General features: G+C 51.5%; 1 protein-coding gene across 6 annotated transcripts in view; it reads right to left on the reverse strand.

Annotated features, from left to right (window-relative positions):
• Positions 1-20,782, reverse strand: part of WDTC1 (WD and tetratricopeptide repeats 1) — a 73,034-nt gene continuing 52,252 nt past the window's right edge. For 3 of the 6 annotated variants that reach the window (XM_027109548.1, XM_027109546.1, XM_027109547.1), the window contains exons 4-16: positions 20,473-20,519; positions 19,918-20,029; positions 16,963-17,153; positions 14,338-14,520; positions 13,025-13,119; positions 12,577-12,692; positions 11,189-11,264; positions 10,493-10,601; positions 9,524-9,697; positions 6,199-6,434; positions 4,586-4,766; positions 3,453-3,645; positions 1-2,023 (exon numbers count right to left, since the gene is read on the reverse strand). In XM_027109548.1, the coding sequence (XP_026965349.1) occupies positions 1,826-2,023; positions 3,453-3,645; positions 4,586-4,766; positions 6,199-6,434; positions 9,524-9,697; positions 10,493-10,601; positions 11,189-11,264; positions 12,577-12,692; positions 13,025-13,119; positions 14,338-14,520; positions 16,963-17,153; positions 19,918-20,029; positions 20,473-20,519 (1,911 nt within the window). In that variant the 3' untranslated portion in view covers positions 1-1,825. The remainder of the gene's footprint in view (positions 2,024-3,452; positions 3,646-4,585; positions 4,767-6,198; positions 6,435-9,523; positions 9,698-10,492; positions 10,602-11,188; positions 11,265-12,576; positions 12,693-13,024; positions 13,120-14,337; positions 14,521-16,962; positions 17,154-19,917; positions 20,030-20,472; positions 20,520-20,782) is intronic. The other 3 variants (XM_027109551.1, XM_027109549.1, XM_027109550.1) reach the window with 3 other exon arrangements.

Below are 20,782 nucleotides of genomic sequence, written 5' to 3' on the forward strand. Positions count from 1 at the left end.
CACCTAGAACAAAATGGTTTTAATCAATTGCGTCACCCTCACTCTCCTGGGAGCGGAGCAACAAAAAGGCTCGGCTCCTGCCCCCAGAGGACAGTAAGGCTTATGTGTCTCTCCACACGGCAGGGCCCAGGCTGGGCAGGCAGGAGGCAGGGACAGAGGAAATGGCGGGTGGCTCGAACACAGGAAAGCAAAGGGGCCCCTGCTAGTCCTTGGGCCCCAGGGCCCAGCCCCAGTACTCCCGCTCTCCCCTCCCGGCTGGAGAAAGGTCGTGGAGAAGAGACAGGGGAGCAAGTCCCAGCAGCAGGAGAAGCAGCAGCAGCTGTTTCCTTCACCAATAAATATACTTCATTACCAAGCTAGAAGAGAGGGGTGGGAAGAGGGACGGGGGCGGGGGGGGGGGGGGGGGGGAGAGGAAGGGGGAGAGGCTGCCACCTGTGTTGCTGGGATTAAAGCAATGACGAGATGGTGCCAGACCCCCACCACTATCCTCACCACCCCCCACTCCCACCCCTCATCTTCTCAAAACTGTGAAAAAGCTTTTAACATGGCCCTGCTGTCTACAGGGCTTTTCTGAAGGCTGGCCGAGAGGAGGCACCTGGCAGAGTCAGGGCGGAGGGAGGGAGGGAGGGAGGGAGCGAGGGAGGCTGCTTCTCCCCAGAGGCTGCAGCTGGAGGGCTGGAGCCAAGTGAGCCCTGAGGGGAGTGAAGAGGGAGAGGGGAGGAAGGATGAACCAACTGCGGGAGCAGCTCCTGAGCTGAGAGCCAAGGGGGCAGAGAGGGAGGTCTGGTGAGTGGTGGGGTGACCGCTGCATCCAGTGTAAAGCTCAGGCTGCTGAGGAGGGAGGGGCTGAGTTAGGGGCTTCCCCACCCGAGTGGCTCAGGAGACCCACCCCCTCCCCCCAGAGCAGCAGGGGACAGAGAAAAGCCATCACTTCTTTGGTCTTTGTGGCGGCTCAGCATGTGGGATGGGAGGGAGGGCACGGAGGGCCTGGAAGGCTCCTAGCAGGGAGTGCCATCTCAGCAAGAGGAGGCCTGGCTGGGAGCTCTGGCAGGAAGGTCACAGTGAGGCTGAAGAGCGCCCGAAGGAAGAGTGGCCTCCAGGGTGCACAAGGGCTGGCACGGATGGGTGGGAAATGGTGGGGCGCCCCACACTGCCAGGGCCCTTGGGAAAGGCTAAGCCCCCGGGGTGGCCAGCGAGGGCAGGCGCAGGACCCAGAGCCAGTGCCTGGGAGGAGGGCAGGGACGCTGTACTGCAAGGAAGCGGTGGCTTGACCTTGCCCCTCCAGGGCTCCCATCCTTACTTCTGTTTCCACCCTGACAGAGTGGCTCTGCAAGGAAGGGGGCACCCTATGCTTTTTCAGAACCTTCCCTGAAGACCAGGAGGGAGCTAGCCTTGCCTACCAGAAGCGAGAATGGTAACAGGTCAAGGCTAGCCCTTATGGACTGGGAATTCCACTCCCCTTTCTGCTGCCAACTGAAGGGTAGGGCAGTCCTTGAAGACAGCTTCAGCCCTTGCCTCCCCACCCGAGGCAGGCCGGAGCCCTCCAGGGACACGGAAGTGCAAGGTGGTGGTGGGCATGTGGAGGGGCTTCTCCTCCTGCTCTTCTGCTCAGGGCTGGGGCCAGTCGAGGGGCAATTGCCCTAAAGTCCAAAAGCCAGCAAGTTGTAGCAATCCCCACCCCCAATGCCAAACTAACAAACAAAAACAGTGAAAAGGAAAAAATGGGGGGAAGGGGAAGACAAACCAAAACAGAACCCCCTGACCTCCTGCCCAGGGGCGGAGGACCCAGCCGGTAGCAGGGGCTGGGGACCAGGGCTAGGAGGGCCTAGCTGGGCCGGCACTGCACCTGGCCCTCGGAGCTGTCCTCATCGTCAGAGGCCCCAGCACCCGCACTGCTCAGGCCTGTGATCCGATAGCCCATGTTGAGCAGCATCACCTCCAACGGGTCCGCATTCATGCGCCGCTGGTTGGCCTGGGAAGCACCCTCCATGTCCTCCACAACTCGGCCTGTGAGGTCTTCACTCTGTGGGGGGGAGGCACACATACTACTGGGATATATGTGCAGGGGAGACACACACACAGACTGAGCTATACGTATGGAGAGGGTATGTACATACCAGGAGATGTATATGGGTATATCCACGTGTGTCCATGCATAGAGGGGAATGCATCCTGGGATATGTATGGGACAAACACACACACACGTGCCTACACACACACACACACACACACACACACACACACACACACACACCCCAGGACACCCCAGGCTGTATGTGAGGGAGATGACACACCACACGGGGTTGTACATACTGGGGTTGGGGGGCACGTGGTAATATACACTTGGAGGAGACACAACACACTGGGATATAAACTGGGGGGAATACACATAGCAGGGTATACACTGGAGACCCCACGCTGGAAAATGATGAGGACATACCACATCAAGACATATGCGGGGAGCACACCACGTAGGGTTATATATACGGGGGTGGCATACATGGACATAAATGAGGGAGGATTCACACCAGGATATGCTGGGCACACAAACTCTATACCTGAGGTGGGAGCACAGATATAACTCCCCCCACCCCACTCCCAAAGAGGATTCCTTTATCCTCCTTTTCCTCTCCCCCCAAGGAAGGGTCCTATAGGGTTTCTCTCTTTAAAATTCATAGAAAATTAGACACAGCTCTTGACTTCTGTTTTGCCAGCTGGGAAGGGGGAGGAGGTGGGGCAGAGGGCAGGGGGCCAGGCCACCTGACTACCCACACTGACTACCACACCGTCCTAAGTGTCCCTGTGGGCCGGACACACCACAGGCATCACTTCTTTAATCCTCAGAGCAACCTTCTGAGGTGGTAATGTCATTCCCATTCCAATGTACAGATGGTGAAAACCTGGATCAGAGATGGTTGAGTCCCTCAGGCAGTAAGTGGAGGGACCAGGATTCAAACTGAGGCCCATCAGACTCTAAAACCTACGTACTTCTCGTGTGACTGAGGGACAGGCCTCCGCACAGCTTCTGGGGGACACAAGGCAGTGGTATACGAGGGGCAGGGTACCTAGGGAGCCTCTGAGGTACCGTTCTCATCAAGTGGTGTTGGAGCTGATCTGGTTCCCTCCCTGCCCTCCCGCACCCAGTCCTCGGTTGCTGTTTCCCATATGTGAGTCTCACCTGTGCCAGCTGGCTCGAGGATATGCCCCTGGAAGGCAGGAGACAAGTCTTGCCCCTGGAATTGCCCACTTCATGTGGAGCTTTCAGAGCTTGCTGGCTCCCACCCTGATGCAGCCTGGGGCCCTGGGGTGAGAGCTCACTCATCCTAGCAGCTCCTAGCCTCTGTGTGACTCACTGCCCTTCCCAACCCTCATGGGCTCAGCTGGAGGCCTCACGTAGGGTCCATCCCTACCTTCCTCCCTGTCTGGCATCTGCCACCTTGCCGCACCCTCACCTCTGGCCGGGGGTTCCACAGCCGCACAACGGGGTCGATGCCGCTGGTGGCCAAGAAGCAGTAGCTGGGGTGCGGCTGCAGGCAGTTGACGATGGACTCGTCCCCCTGGAGCACGCGGACCAGGTTGGTGGTCTCCTTTTCCCAGATGAAGAAGGAGCCGTCATCAGAGCCACTGACGATGTATTGAGCGTTGCTGGCGGGGGGGCAAAGGGCAGGGAGGTCAGGTGGGGTACTGCCCTGTGGCCTCAGGCAGAGGCTGCATGGCTTAGGGAAAGGGAGAGCAGGGAAGTCTGGAGCCACTCGGCCCCCCGAACTCTGGGGTCTTTACCTGACTCGGAACTCCCATGCACACGGTAATTCTCTCCACACTGCAGAGCGGTGTCACAGCTCAACTGTTCTCTTAAACTCAGGGTCAGGGACTGCCTAGGTCTCTCCTACTTACTCTCCCCCGAAGTACATTATAAGCACCCTGGGTGCCAGGACCAGATGGTGCATCTCTTAGGTCTCTGGGAACACTCCTGCCTAAGCCTTCCCTCAGTAGTCCTAGCCTTCCTGGATCCAGACCCTGAAATCCTACAGCACATCTGCCCCTGATACACCATTGACGTTTAGAAGGGATCTTGACGGAGACTCTTAATTCACATTCGTGTATCTCGCCTACCCAAAGAAAGTACAGCATCTACAAAGGAGGGCTGGGGGTGATGGTGTCTGAGACATGGGCTAGGTCCCTCAGTACTGGGGGCACAGTTCTAGGCACAAAAGATTGCCAAGACTGACAGCCTATGAGGGTGCCTGCCCAAGGCTCCAAGCAACCAGATAAAGAACCCAAGCTCTGGCACGTGGGCGCACGGGGAGCAGGAGGTGCGGGTAAGGAAGAGTCCAGGTGCTGCACTGGATGCTTCCTGGGTCACCTCATTAGTCCTTGTTATGGCCCCTTGAGTGGGGAGGGCTGGTTTCATTTCATAGGTGAAGAAACTAAGACCCACTGAGATGAAGCCATTTGCCCAAGGGTACAAAGGCAGAGCTGGGATGTGAGCCTTTTCCGAAAGCATTGTGTCCCCATGCCCCCCACCCCCACCCCAACCCCCTGCTGCCAACTGGGCTGTGCCCTCCTCCTCTTCAGGGCCTCAGACCTGCCAAAGAAATTGGCTTCCTTGATGTCTGTGGTGGTATTGCAGTGGCCACAGTAGCGGAACTGATAGTCGTAGCTTCGCTCCCGCAGCACCATCTCGTCCTCTGAGATGGAGTCCTTGCGGCTCGTGCTGCGGAGGCGGACGGGGCCGCTGCCACCACCACCAGCTCCCTTCTTCTCGTCTGAGGGCAGAGAACAAGGAAAGGTGAGAGTCCTGTCCCTCTCTCGCCTCCCCCACTTTTTCCCCACCCTTGACCCGGTTTTCGGTCCAAGCAGTAAGCAATGTAGGGCTACCCGTCTCTAGCTCTTCCCTGGAAAACTGGGAACAACTATGAGAAAGAAGCATCTTTGGATCCTGGCCTTGAGGGTGTTCAAGAGGAGACCTCTGATGCCAAGAGGGCCTTGGCTTAGGTCCCTGAATAACGTCTGGAAGCCCCAAGGATGCACAGACCCAAGGTCTGTTTCTGTGGATGTGAGAGGCAGGGAGGGGAGGGTAAAGCACTGCCAAGAGAGCCTCGAGGGGGTGATTTTTCTAAATAGATCCATAGCTCTGAAGGCATAAGGTCCAAGCCCTCCCTCTCTCGCAGACAAGTTGTCATGGATCCAAATGAGGTACTAACCGGTTAAAATCATACCTGTATTCTTAGTGCCCTGTTCCTGCCTGCTTCAGGGACTTGGCACGTGCTGGTCCCTCTGCCAGGAACTCTTCACCTCCCACAGCTACACTCTGCATCTAGTTAACTCTTCCTCTGCATCCTCAAGGTCTCAGCCTGAATGTCTCTTCCCCAAGAACCCCAGGATGCCATCAAGCCCTCCCCGCCACACCTGCACCCTAGCAGGGCCGCAGGGCATTCTTTATTCCTCCATCGCTTGGTTCCTTCACTAGGCTACAGACTCATGAACACAGAAATTCCATCTGACTTGTTGCCAGATATATTCCCAGGACCCAGCACAGTGCCTGGCACTGTTCAGACTAATGAATCAGCCCATGGTTAGTAAACTGCAAAGGAGACAGGGAGGATCCATGTCTGCCCTCAGTGAGCTTCCCTCTCGTGTTTGTAGACCACACAACTACCTAGTTTACTCTCCAGTGCTACCCAGGTGACCTGGGCAGGGCCTCGAATGCTCTCTGCAAATAGGCAGCAGGTTCGGATAGGCTGTGCTTTGCCCAAGGTCACATGGTTTCACATGGCAGAGCTGAGATTGGAACTGAGGCTCCACACCTGCGCCCAAGGCATTTCTGCTGCCCTGTGCTGCTGTTTCTTTTGCACCCAGGCAAACTGGAGCAAGTGCACCCCAGCCAGTTACCCTGAACTCAGATCCCAATGGAATGGCCAAGGCCCTGTCTGTGAGCAGAAGAGAATGACCTGCGAGGCACACTGGGCTCAGCTGACTCCTATCCTGAGTCCCAGGGGGAATACACCAGGTGCCTTAAACATGTTATTGCTAATCGTTGTCTCAAAGAGACCAAGTGACTGTCTCAAAGTCACGTGGCTTCTCAATCAGTACGCAAGCCTAGGCCTCTCCTGTCTCAGAACTATGTCCTCTCCAGAATGTCACTGTAGCACCGCAAATAGATAGAGTGACAGCAACCCCGCCTCAGTGCCGACTCACCACCATCATTTTTGGAGAAGAGGGCGGCCGTGATGTCGCGTCCCAGTGCATCACAAGCGCTGCTATGGGCCTGCTCCGGGAACTTCCCTTTGAAATCATCCAGGCACTCCAGGGCCTCAGCCACGTACTTGAGCTCAAAGAGGCATCGGGCCAGGCGGAAGTGCGCCTTCAGGTGGCATGGGTTTAGGGAGATGGCCTTGAGGCAGTCCCTCAGGGCATCGTAGTGGTCACCATCCCTGGGAAGGCAGGGGAATGTGGCTTGGAGGTGGGGCCACGCAGCAAGCAGGGAGTCCCCATTCCGTCTCCTGCGCTTCCTGCGTCCACCCCAGCCCACCTTTGAGAGATCTCAGGGAAAGGGTACTTGGGGATGAAGAGAATCCTGGCTCAGCCCAGGCCTTGCTCCCCAGGAGACAGACTACGTTAAGAAGGCAAGCCAGGAGCCCCGAGGTCTTGGCAGGGTAGGTAGAGGGTGGGAGGTGGGTGTGAGGCAAAAACCAGTGTCCGGCTGCCCTCTGCTGGACACAGCGTGCAACTGCGCACCCACTCACCCCAGGCACCCGCAGCTCTGCAGCAGAAGGCCTGGCATCTTGCCCGCCTCAGGCTCCCCAAGCTCTCCTTCTCCCTTCCTCTATCCACCTCCTCAAATGCCCCCGGCTGGCCTTCAAAGCCATGTCCAAGGCGGGGGGCCCTCAAGGACAGTTCTGTGCTCCGGGGAAGCCAGAAGGGCCAGGCTGGGGACTCAGGGTCTGACCAGCAGGCAGCAAGCCCTCAGCCAGACCCCCCTCTGTCCTGGCTGACTGATCCACAGCAGCTGTGGCCTCTACCTCCCAGGGCTGGAGGATGGGGCCTGACAGTCTGGCAGAGTCAGTCCTCTGGAAGCTGATGGCGGGGGTGGGGTGGGGGGCGGGCAAACACCAGGAGCTCCAAATCACCCACACTGACTTCTCCAAACTCCCGAAGCATGGATACGGGGAAGTGGGAATGGTTTTGGGGGGGTGGGGAGGGGCCAAAGAAAAAGCCCCCCCTTCTCCCACCCTGTGCCGGAATATAAAATACACCTTCCCCCAGCTCCACAGACCAGTTCCCACCTCTTATCTGGAGAGCCAGGCGGGTCACAGGAGCCACTTCTCCTTTGGGAGCTGTGGGGGTTTTTTTTGTTTTCCTGCTGGGTTGAGGTGGGCCTAGGACCCAACTGTGCTACGCAGCACTCCCTAGAGCTGACGTTCCCTCCACCAAGGAAGGCACAGCTCACAGCTCCCCTGCACGAGGCCAGAGCAGGCCCAACATGGGAGCTATCCTCCTGACCCTCCTTCTGCTACAGCGCTCAGAGGAAGCAGCCGGTCCTTGGAGCGGCCATGCTCAGACCAGGAGCAAGCAGTGCAGCCAGGGTGGGGGCAGGCAGGAGACAGAGTGCTTCAACGGCACGGCCTGCGTCAGAACGGGTGGCTGTGACGAAGGAGCAGGCGCTGTTTGGAAAGCCAATTACTGCCTGCAAGGTGGCCCTCAGAGCTCCTGGAGAGAGCCAGACCAGAGAGCAGCCAGGTGCCAGAGGGTGACCGCTCCCACTGCATCCAGGAGCAGATGGCAGCCCTGGGGAGACTGGCCCGGGACAGAATGTGACATTCTGGGGGTCACTGGCAGGCATGTGGGGCTGGGGAGAGAGCAGGCTGGGCCCAGGGCTCACCCACCCAGACTTACTGCCAGATCAAGCTCCCTGAAAAGACAGCCCTCAGCACAGCCTCTCCTGCTCAAAACTCTTCAGAAGCTGCCCATCGTCCACGGAATCAAGGCCAAAACGCCACTGCTCTGCATTCCAAGTCCTTCCCAGGCTGGCCCCAGGCTACCTCACAGACTCATCTCCTGCCAGTCCCAGCCCAAACCCTCTGCTCCAGCCAAATGGATTTGTTGTTCTGCAAACAAGCTCTTCAGTCAGCCCCCCACCCCCACGCCTTTGTTCACACCATTTCATCTCCCTGGGAATGTCCTTCCCCCACAGTCCCCTCCTCCTTGCGTCTCCGTCTAAGCCTGCTGACGCGGAAAGCCCATTCAGACATCACATCTTCCTGGTGCTTCCCTGATCCCCAGTTAAAGTGACCTAACTTTTCTTGATGCCCACAGCACTTCACCTGATCATTCAAAGACTTACTGCTTCCTGCCTCTTTGGTGATGAAGCATGTCCACATCTTTATCCCCTGTCCAGAGACTGGGCACTCCGGAGCACAAGAACTCAGAGTGACAGAACTTTGTGTCCCTAGTTCCTAGTGCATAGTAGGAATTCAGAGAACATGGTGAGGATACCCATGGATTGGGAAATCATCAGTCTCTCTTAGCAAGAATGCAGGAATGAGGCAGCTCTTAGCCTAGAGCCTGATTGAACACCACTGCATTCTACCCACCTGCTGGGAAAGAGGGGCAACACACCTCAGGATGGCCCCAAAGCTGTTGTCTCCTGGGGTTGGCTGCCATCTGAGCCCTTGGCAAGCTCCTGATGCCTGAGCTAAGGCCCGTGGGGGCAGCATCGTTCCGAACCCCCATCCACCATCCTGCTGACTTGGGTGGGTTTCTTAAGCTTCCCTCTCTGGCCTGACTAGTTGCAGCCAGACGATGGCACACCAGCTGGCCTGTCTGTCTGGGCAGAGCCAAGGGATGCCAGACGGAGCAGAAATGGCTGTGGGCCCAGCTTTATCCATCTCCCATCCTGGCCCTGGCTGGGGGACGGGGTCTGCCTGCCTGCTTGCCTGCTGGTGCTGCAGGCAGAAGGGCCAGGGGCCCTGGTGGTCTCCAAAGATAAAGGGTTCTTCAGGATGTGGACCTACTACTCCCTTACCACCAGCCACTACAACTCAGCAAGACCCACAGACAGCTTTGGATGTCTAGGATCTTGTTCGTGTTTGGTCCAAACGGTCCAAGAGCATAGGAAAGCAAGCCCCAAGGTCAAGGAGCTGCAGAATCATTTCAAACAGATACCAACTGAATTCACCAAATGCCTTATTTCCATCTAGCAAGATTCTACTGCTCCTTCAAAGTCCAATTCAAGGCGCAATTCTCCAAGAGTGGGGATTAACCATTCTCCCAATTCCTACTTCCAGTGGTCACAGCACTTCCTAACAAAGCACCATGTTGAAGCTACTTGTGAACATGTTCCACTTAACTGTGAGCTTTCTTGGTGTTTGAGGCTTCCTGATTAATGAGTCAGGCACTTGCCCACCACTAACCTGGAGGTGGGGAGGAGAAGCCTGGGCCTAAGCAGCCCTAAGAGGCAGCAGGATGTCACTGCTACCTTCCATGGATGCCTCAGCAGCTTGTTCCCATCAGGCCCACTCACCACTTGCGCTTCATGTAGGCAGCAGCTCGGTTCCCGTAGAGCATGGCGTTGTGAGGGGCCCTCTGCACGGCCTTGCTGTAAAGCTGGATGGCCTGGGTCCACTGCTGGCAGGCAAAAGCCTCATTGGCTTGCTGTTTCACACGCTCCAGGTATGGGGGCAGCTCTACCTGGGGGCTGTGAGGGAACAGAGCCAAGTCAGGCCAACCAAGGAAGGCCAGAGGAGCCTCTCAGTAAGTCTGTAGCCCTGCCTGAAGGCCACTCAGGTTTTCCCGGTCCCTGGGATCTGCACTGTCATCTAAAAGAGGGTACCACTCCTATCCTTGGCCTGGGTTATTGTGATAGGTAATGGTCACAATTCCAGATGCTCTGAGCCAGTGGCGGGGGGGCGGGGTGGAAACAGGGAGAAATGAAGCTGTCCTGGACAGGTTTAATGGAATTCTTAATCAAACTCCTGGGCATGAAAGTAGCTGACACCTACAGCCTCCATGCTGAGCCGAACCTCGTTACCATCCAAGTGCCTCTCATGGATCTCTCTATAGATAATTACGTTTCTCTCAAGGGCTAGAGGATCTGGACACCTCTGTATCCAAAGCCCAGCACAGGGCCTGGAAGTGAACAGAGGCTAGAAGATGCTATGAATGGAGAAAATATAATGGGGGAGGCCCGTCTGTGTGGGACCCCTTTATAGGAGGGAGCCCAGTGCTAAGAGGAGCTAGCCCCTGGGTCCTGGCGCCAGCTACTGGTATCAAGGGACCAGAGCTTCAGATTGAGCATGACTGGAGTCCTACCAGGAAGAAGTGGCACTGGGACCACTAGCCACAGTCCAGAAGCCTCTTTGCCCCAGTCCCCTGACTCTGGGGTGTATGCCTGGGTGGGGGTCAGGAGGAAGGTTTACAGGACATGCCCTCCCTCCAGTCCAGTGGGGTGTAACTGGGGCTGGGAAGGTTGGGAAAGTCAGGCTGGCCTCACCTGACATGTCCTCTACTCTCTGGCAGCCGGAAGCCGTTGCTGTGAAGGTGCAGGCCATTGGACACACCGTTGGACACACCATTGGTGGACATCTTGCCATTCTGAACTTCTGGGAGGGGGTGGGCAGAAAGGAACAGCAACAACTTAGGAGGAGGTTCTCATTTCTCCTCAGCAGCCCTCCAGCTTCCACCACAGGGTCTGATGGTTCCATTGTGGGGCTATCCCCCCAGGGTAGGTCTAGTCCCAGAAAGCAGGCAAGGACATAAAGAAAAGCCTGTGCGCCCTCTGCTGGCTGAAGCGGGACACAACTTCAACTTGGCATTAGCTGGGGGTGGGGATGGAGTGGGGGGTGAGGAGGTGCCTAAAACAACTGTAGGTCCCAGGAAGAAATCAATGAGGAGACTGGTCCAGGACGAGAAGGGAAAGACAATTACTTCAGGCCCTCAAGAGCCAAGCCACGGAAAGAACCTGCTTTTTCGGAGGGAAGTGAAAAGGGCTGTGACGCAAACCCCTTTGACAGACCTCTCTGACCTAATATTACCTTCCTTCTTACTGTACAGGGTTATTTCAGAGAATCTACTCCTTTTGCAGGATCACAGCCAGCACAAGGTAAGTGGCAGGCTTCTCAGCAGAGGCACTGTACACTCATGCTCCCCAGCAGAGATGCCCTAAAGGATACCCGAAGGGAGAACTTACCCCCTGAGGAGTGGCATTTTCTAGGCAAGAGGAAGGTGTACGGCCGCTGCTTGTAAGTCAGGTCAAACAAATAGACCTAGAGTGCAGGGGTCAAGAAAAGAATGGAGACTGTGAGGCAAGAATGTGGCTGGACTGTGAGTGAGGCCTGGGTGGCTCCCAGGAACACAGCTGAGTGTTGAGCAGGGAACCATCAAGTGAGGGAGAAGGGGTGTTTCTACGGAGCAAACCTCAGGCAGGAAAATCTCGCCAGTTCCTGGCCCTTAGGGTGGATGGCCTGAAATACTGTCATTACTTCGAATCACATGTTTATTAGGTCGACAAGGTCCTCAGAGGTCTCATGTTATAGATGGGAAAACTGAAGCCTCAGAGCAGAGAAGCAATTTGCCCAAAGTAACACTGCTAGTTACTTCCCTCAGTAAATAATAGCTATTATTACTTACTATTTATTGAATTCTTACTTTGCTCCAGGACCTCTGCTAAGTGTTTTATATGGCTTTTTTTCATTTCATCCTAGAACTGCCCCCCCACCCCACGAAAAGGTACTATTATCATCACCCCCTGAACAGATGAAGAAATGTAGGCTCAGTGTTTAATTAATTTATCCAGGGCCATAAAAGCAGAAGGTGGCACAGTCAGGACCCAAAACCGAGTCTGTCTGGCTCCGAACCACTCTGCTAGACTGCCTCGCCAACTCATCTTTATGCTACCTTTAAGCCAGGTGACAGCTAAGCAACCTGAAGCCAGAGCCCTCTTCTGAACTCAAGGGCTCACCTAGTCTCCATCCCATTTCTCTTGTGTCACACCTTGACTTTAAATGTCATCAACGGTTTCACTTGCCATGTCGCTCCCATCAGCCTAGGATGGATCATATTTCACGTTTGTTTCCCTCATGTTCATGATAATGCTACCCCCAGAGTAAGTACTCAGTGACTTTGTAGAGTAAATGAATTTTTGCAAGGCTTACTAAATATCCTGACTGAGAGATTGTAAACAGAAGGGTTAGCAACCTGCCGTTATCAAAGAACACTTCCCAAAGCTGGCCCCAAACTGCAGCCTGGCTGCATGCTCTGAGCCCCAGGATTTCCTCCTAGGAAGATAGAAGATGAGGAAACCAAGGTTCAGGAAAATGAAGAGAGTTGTTCAAAGTCACAGTACACAGCTAGTAAACAAAAGGCCAGCATCTGGAGACAAGTCTGTCAGTTCTAAGCCTGACGCCTCTCTGGGAATATTGCAAAGATGCCATGGCACTTCCACATTTCACAGTAACGTCATTTACAATGAGGCTTCTTGTCTGCCTCATGGTAGGGGGTGTGGGGTACACAGCCCTGGCTGCTGGGTACGAGGGTGGGAGGGGGAAGGGCAGGGCCACGTTGGGCAGCCATCCATACCTGCTCTCCTCCCATGTTGACCAGCAGCTCTGTGCCATTGGGGCTGAAGGTCACATAGGTGGCGACCAGCACTCTCAGACGGTTGTTGTAGTCGGGCAGCTTCACTGGCAGGTGACCTGCAGGGAACAGCCCTGTTACCCTAGTGTGAGGCTTCCAATCCCTCCCAATGTTGAGCCCTTACTATATGAACTGGGCCAACTGTGTTATATGCTTTATCTCATTGAGTCATTACAACCCCATTTTACAGAAAAGAAATTAAGACTCCTCAAGGGTAAGTAATTTACCAAAGGTTGTAGGATAGCTGGTCACTGACAGTCATCAAAGCCCAGGTCTGTCTGATTCTAAACCCCTTGCTCTTGGTCACCATGCCATGCCGCCTCCTTGCACTGCCCCACAGACAATCAGCACCCTGCCAAGAGTTTAGGGCCCGAGTTGGGCTGAGCCCTACCTGCTACGTAATACTGGGCTGCACCATCCGGAAGGGGCTTCTGCCGGTCACAGAAGGTGTGCACACCTGCTGAAGGGCTCTGCTTCATGCTCTTTCTGGTGGGAAGGCAAACCATATAGGTTATAAGGCCTAACAGTACTCCTGGCTAGACCATACCACACTTCCTGGAGAAAAACCCAAGTGTATATCCCTGGAGAGATACAGGAGGAGGTACCTTTCTTCCTTATCTCAGCACCCCCAAAGGTCCACCAACTAGACAGCTGTGGACACATATATTACAGTGCTTTATAAGTAGGTCCCGCCTACTTGTCTTGGTTCATGGCCACCCTATTACTCCCATTTTACAGATGAGGAAGCTAAAAGCTCAAGGCCCGCCCTAAGTCATGCAGTGTGTGCAGAGCAATAGTGGTCACCCAAATCCACAAATGAAAGTAATGCAGGCCAGAAGTTTCTGCACTTGTCCCAGGAGTCCACTGAAAACCCAGGCTGGCGGAGCCGCTCAGGTCTGGGACTTCTGTGGAGATTCTGAGTATATTCTACTTTTGTTTAAAAAAAAAAAAAGAATAAAAAAAAAAAAAAAAAAAAAAAAAAAAAAAAAAAAAAAAAAAAAAAAGAATAAAGTAGAATTATATGTACAAATAAAGGAATTACATGTATAAGATTATAACTCTGTACACACACTCATAGTGAAAGAACAAGCAGAAAATACTATATACAGTGATTTCTTTCAGGTAATGGAGTATGGGTAATTTCTTTAATATACTTTTCATATTTTCCAAAATAAGCATGGATTAAATTTTTTAAAAAAGAATCACAAAATTACAAAAACCCACCTCAGGGCTTCCCTGGTGGCACAGTGGTTAAGAATCTGCCTGCCAATGCAGGGGACATGGGTTGGAGCCCTGGTCCGGGAAGATCCCACATGCCGCGAAGCAACTAAGCCCGTGCGCCACAACTACTGAGCCTGTGCTCTAGAGCCCGCGAGCCGCAACTACTGAGCCCACGTGCCACAACTACTGAAGCCCACGCGCCTAGAGCCTGTGCTCCGCAACAAGAGAAGCCACCGCAATAAGCCCGCGTGCCGCAACGAAGAGTAGCCCCCGCTCGTCGCAACTAGAGAAAGCCCGCACGCAGCGACGAAGACCCAATGCAGCCACAAGTAAATAAATAAAATAGATACAACATTAAAGAAATAAAAAATGTAAAACAAAAAGCAAAAACAACCCACCTCAAAAAGAAGAGGGCATGGCAATGAGGGAAAGGGGCAGCAGGTTCCGGGTCCCCTTGCCCACGGGAGGCCGCGCTATTCATACCTGTGGTTATGGATCATGCGAATGTCATAGAGCCTCACAAAGGGCCCACTGGCCCCCACTGCCAGGCAGTTGTTGTCCTGGGGGTTGACGGTGAGGCACTTGGCCTCTACCAGCTGGCCACAGTACTCTGTCAGGTCAATCAGCACCTCCGAGTGTTTGCTGTTCTCCCGAAGGTCATACTGGCTGTGAGAGAGGACACAGGGGGTTGGGGGTTGTGTCCATGGGTGGAAGGCAGGGGAGAAGCCAAGGCCCAAATGCAAAGGAATTGGGAGTGGCTTTGAACCTGTTTGTAAATAATGTCAAAAACTACTCCCATTTCTTGAGTGCCCACTGTGTGCCAGGCACCTGTAGTAGGCTTCACACACATTCTGTTTTATTCTAACATAACTCTTTAAGGTAGATACTACTAACCCCCTTTTTTTTTTTAACAGATATCAATATTATTGTTACTAAGTACTATTACTACTGACTACTAACACTTAGTGAGAAATTGCTTTGTGTCCAGTATTGTTCCCAAGTGTTATACATGTATTATCTAATTAAATTCTCACACCATCCCTAGGTACCACTAGAAGTTCAAAGAAGCTAAATAACTTGCCTGGACGACACTGCAGTAAGTGCAGCACTGAGATAGTGCAGAGCTGGAAAGATTGCATTTTAACCCCTCTGCTCTGATCCTTGATTAAGAATAATTCTATTCTTAACCTAGTTTCTTGCAGGAGATGAAAGAAGTATAGAGGTGACAGAAAAGAAAATCTGGAGATCATCTAAGAGCTACCTAGAAACACCAACTGCCAGGACAAGCCCAAGTCCCATCCGGGTGGTAAAGTCAGGCCAAAACATCCACCCAGCGTCAGCACACTCCTACTGGGGAACTGCTTTGATGCTGGGACACAGGCACATCCAGAGAATGGCGAGGGCATCATTCATGTGCTCACCCACCTCCGCCTAAACATCTCCAATAATTTCTTCATTGTTCACTTATCTTTCTAAGCCATCCTCACCAGACTGCTCTTCCTAAAATATTGTTTTTGTTGCATCACTTTCTTGCTCAAAAAATTGCAGAGATTCCTCAATACTTTTAGCATGAGTTTACTCTTTGTTTACTTCTATCAAACTACTCAGTCTGGTTTTCAAGACATGATTTCACATACCTCTCCAACCTTGCTCCTCAGTTTTCTAAGTGTGGGTCAGTTACAGCCTCAGAACTGTGTCCTGTATGTGGCACGTTTACCCATGCCTTCACAAACTCTGCTCAAGCTGGGGAGTCCACTCTGCTTTTCCTTGCCCATCCAAATCCTGTCTATTCTGGAAGGCCAGCTTGTGTTCACCTTCTGCTAGGACTCCTCCCCTGACTGTGCCTGCCCCTAAGTGCTTAGGCTCCTGCCCCATGCCCTAGGTTCTTAGCCTCTACCTGCTGCCCTGGCACAGTCTAGTCAGTCAGGGTCAACCAGCGCAACAGAGAGTTGGACCCGCCACCGACCAAATGCATTGTGTCTGCTAAGTACTATGGCTAAAGTTTTACGGGCACTATCTCAATTTTAATGCTCAGGCCAACAAAAGAGATATTATGATAATTCCCATTTTATAGATGAGGAAACTGAGGTCCGGGGGGTGAAGTGATTTGCCCCAGACACTGAATGACAGAGGGAGGACTTGACTTGATCTGTCTGAGTTCTAGTTCATGTATGACTAGACACCCCTCTTCCTCTGTAACAGGGAAGAGGGCACAAAGTCCCATAGCATCTCAAGGAAGGATATTAAAGCAGATTGTGGAGATAAGGAAAAAGTTCTAAGGTTATATGTGAAGAAAGGAGCTAAAGAAAGGCAATGAGACCATTTTAAGAAGAAGGGAAGTAGAGGCAAAGGTGTGACGATATAGGCCAGTGAAAAGGGGGAGAGTCCACTTAACCATTTCTGGCTGGCTATGCCCCTCCCAGGAATATGCCCATTGAGCGACTGTTCAAGGGAAATGTATCAAGTGCCTCTATGTGCCAGGTATTGTGCTGGGCTCTAGGAACACAACCAAGGACAAGAAAGACATGAACAAGATGGACAAGACAGACAAAATGCTGAGGGAGTTTACTACTCAGTGAGGGACACAGACAAAAAAGTAAACCATCAAGTAAATAAAATAAAAGAACTATAGAGGGTGATTAGAGTTATAGAGGATACAATTAGGGCACGGAGACAAAGGACAATGGTGGGGGATCTATTTTAGATAGGATGGTCAGAGAAGGTGCTTCTCGGGAGGTGACCCTTAAGCTGTCTCCTTAGGGTAAGAAAGAGTTGAGAAAGAGCTGGGACTGAGAAAACCAGTTAGAGGGAACAGCAAGTATGAAGGCCCAGAGGAGGCAGATGGTGCATCTGAGATGGTGAGAAAGCCAGTGGGCTTGAATGTTGCTCAGGAGAGGGTAAGAAGTGGGGAAGGTGAAGAATAGGGTAAGTAAATCAGTGGAGTTTGTTCACTGCTAACTGTGCTGGGCAGACAAATGAGTCTGGAACTCTGTTGGAGGGAAGGAGCCAGGCCTGTGGAAGGAAGCAGTAGGGCAGATAGGATGGGGGAACCGACATGGAGTGGGAGCCGGGGAGGCACAGGCCCCACTCCCTGCCTCAGGCCCTCACCGGATAAGCCCATCCTCAGCAGCGCTCCAGAATGTGTTGGGCCACATGGGCGCCGTGGCGATGCGTTTCACCCGGTTTGTGTGGTCTCCAAACATGTGGATCGTCTCCTTTACTGTCAGGTCGTGGACATGCACCTTGGAGTCAGCTGCCCCTGTGATCAAGATGCGGTCCCCAGCGTGAGGCAGGAACTGCTTGGGAGAGATTGAAGAAGAGGTTGGCAGGTGGTGGGGCTAGGCCACAGAAGGAGACCAGCCTGGATGTTAGCACCTTTTTTTCCCTCTCCACATCAGATAAGAAAACGAGCCCATCCAAGACAATCCGCCAAGAAAACTTTGGATCTCGAGCATCAGCCTGTAGGCCCAAAGGTCAAAATCAGGATGTACACCTTTATTTCGCCAGAGCGGTCCTGACCTAGGCCAAGCTGGACTACCTAAGGAACCCTCTTCCTCTGATTCTTCCCCAGGTAAGAGCTGAATGGATGATAATCATAGCTGTTACCACTTACTAAGCATTTACCATGTGCTAGACATCGAGCAGGTAATTTATCTTGTTAATACTTACAATAACCCCATTAAAAATTAAGGTTCGGTACTAGCATTCAGGAGGACTGTCAATTCAAACTCAAGTCTGTCTGACTCCTATATGCCTCATGATGGCTACTTAATAACCTGGGGGTTAAGAAATAAATTAGTCTTGAAATGAAAAGGACTTTCAGTGTTATAAGGGAGTGGGTGTTTTAAATTGGTTCAAATATTTCTGGAGAACAATCTGGCAATAGGTAAGAAACATAAAAACTATTTCTATCTTTTGACCTAAAACTTCCACTTCTGAGAAATAATTCTAAAAGAAAAAAGGGGCCTATGCAGAAATGCTCCAAGTAGCGCTCCTTATAATGGCAAGTGCTGGAAATGGCTCAAAAGTCAGAACTTGGGGAAGGGCTGAGCATCAGAAGAATACATCTTTATGTGGCCATTATTCAAAAGGACAACCCCATCATTCTGGTGAAGTTGAGAACAAAATATTCCAGATCACATATGGCAAGGTCAAAATAGCCACAAACATAACTTTGATTAATAATTTTTAAAACGTATACAGTTCTATCACCTAGTGTTTAGGAAGAAAAATATTCGGGTGTGGTGTTAGTTGAGTTATTCTCTTCTTTCTTAAGTTTGAAAGATTGAATTATCTTTTTTTCTTAGTTGAAAAGTTTCTCCCAGCCCACAACAAGGCAGAATGGGTGCTGGGGTCTGGGGGGGTGGGGGAGAGGGTGTTGACATTTTCCTGCATTTAAGTAGCTAAAGCCCCACTTGACTTTAACAATTCACTCTTTCCACATGCACTTCTCTAATAGCTCACCAGCATAAGGGCTAGATGACACAGATGGAATTTGATCATTTTTAGGGACAACTAGTAGTCTTTAATCTTGGCTGGAGACAACATATACCCCACGCGCAATAGAAATAAACAGGAGAACCCTTGGGAAGAGCTTGTGGCCACTGCCATACTCGTTCCACACTATAGATGCCACCAGGGGGAGCTCGTCGGTTAAATAAATAGATCTGTGGTGTTTTATTACCAGAAGAGAGAGGAACCCTTTTCTATACCTTTTTATAACAGAAGAGAAGGCTGAGAGTCTGTGAATATAAGTGCCTTGCCCAAGGTCTTACTATTAGGGAGTATCAAGGTCATTGTCCAATTCTGGTCTCTGAACTCAACATTTTGTTTTCTATGATGCCAAACTGATAGCTTAGGTCCCTTCCCCAGATCTGACCCCACAGATTTAAACTGGACCTAACACTTTTCAGGGGAGGAAAGCAGTCTCTGTTCATCATGCAAGAGGTGAATCAGCATTGTTCTGTCTCTCAAATCACAGAAATTCATCTAGGATTGGTCCCTGGAACAGGAGATGAGAATCAGAGCTTAGGAAAGAAGCTCTGATGAGTGAAATAAGTTGGTTTTGAGCTCTTGAATCTTCTTCTTCAGGTATCTTGTAATTCATCTTGATATTAATTAGGAAAACATTTCTTAGATTAGTGAGGCTTTCCAAAGGACAGCCTCACTCTCACATACATCCATTACAGAATTTCAGAGCTGGAAAGACTTAAAGGTCATTTCCTTCAGCCTTCAACCTAGCAGATGGAAGTGCCCAGTGAGGAATACCTCAGTGCTAGGACATTTACTACATCCTCAGAAGGCCCATTTTACCTTTTTCAAATATCTCTAAGCATTAGACAATCCTTTCCTTCATCAGGCCTACACTGGCTTCTGAAAACTTAAGTCACTATTCCTAGGTCTGTTTTCTGGGACCGAGAGGCACAAGTTTCATGTCACTTCCCCGTAACAGGTCTTCAGAGGTCTGAAGTCCTTTAAGTCCCCTGCCTCCCCTCTTCTCAGCTCAACTCCCCTAGACCAACAATCAGAGACTCATTTCCTATGAAAAGTAGAACAGCTAAAATCACCTGTGACAGGTGCTTTTTAAATCAATCATCTCATTGAACTGTAACATCAGCGCTGTGGATTGCTACTTCCTTTTTTAGTTAAATTATTTATTTACTCATTTATTCATTAACGTGGGGGATTTTCCTTAGCTACTTCCTTTTTACAGATGGGTAAACAGGCCCAGAGGGGTCAGGTGATTTTCCCAGTTCACACAGCTTCCAAGGAGCAGATGAGGGAGTCAAACACAGGTCTGCCTGCTACTGAAGTTCATGCTCAGAACCATACCTCCCATCATCACCACTCACATAAGTATAAATTTATTTGGAGCTGGCCTCTTGGCTCTAAGAGAAGAAGCAGAGCATGGAAAAGAGACGGAATTTCAGGAATCACCAGCAGATGCTCAGATCACAAAGATGTCTGTGACCCCAGGGTATACATGGGACACACACATGCAAACACAACCACGTGCACAGCCCAGTCACACTGTCCACTTGCTTTGTGGCTTATCCTGCTCACCTTGACAGAAAAGATATTTGCAGTGTGTCCTGTGTGCATGGAAAGCAGCTTCTTGTGGTGCAGCGGGTCCCACACAATCGTGTGCTGGTCATCAGAACCAGAGGCCAGCAAGCTGCAAGTAGAGAGAAAGAACAGTTCTGACCTCTCCTCAAGTTCCTGCCCCCACTTCCTCTATCCCATGTTTCCCAGTTGATAAGGACTTAGGCTACACAGAACTTGAAGAACAGTAGATGTCACAGAATATAAGGTTATCTTGTAAACAGTGATTGATTCTCTTCTATTTTGTCCTGAGAATTTCTCATCATTCCTTAAATACAATAGCTTATCAAAAAAACAGGGTTTGGAAGGTCATTCAACTTTCCATCTATCTGGAATTCATTGTTTAACTGTGTATTGATAATGATGAACTAAACTTAAGTACATAGCACAGAGCAGCAGTCTCCACTCTTGGGTCCACTCTTTTCCTTAGATCTACAAAGAGGAAGGAAAGTCCCCTTCTCCCAACCTCCCCATACCATTCTCCAGCACCCCCTAGGTGTCAGAGCTCATACTTACTCTCCTTTCTCATTCCACTCCAGACAGTTGACACATCCTGAGTGACCCTGGGGGAGCAAATGGAGAGGGACAAGAAGAGAGTCAATTAGAGGTTCTCCTGGATCACTCAACATCAAGAAGTGGAAGTGAACAGGTAAAACAGCCTTTCTGTCATCAGTGTTTTCCAGGCGTATGTGAGTGACCAGGATTGAATTAAACTGCCTGGCATTTTACAATATATAAACTACCTTCATATTCATGATCTCACTTGATACTGAACCCCTCTGAGCCATAAAGGGCAGATTTCATTGATCCTATTCTGCAGAAAAGT

The sequence above is a fragment of the Aethalodelphis obliquidens genome, unplaced genomic scaffold, assembly GCF_003676395.1.
Source record: "Aethalodelphis obliquidens isolate GAN/ISIS:26980383/991018 unplaced genomic scaffold, ASM367639v1 scaffold9, whole genome shotgun sequence".
In the NCBI taxonomy this organism is placed as follows: Eukaryota; Metazoa; Chordata; class Mammalia; order Artiodactyla; family Delphinidae; genus Aethalodelphis; species Aethalodelphis obliquidens.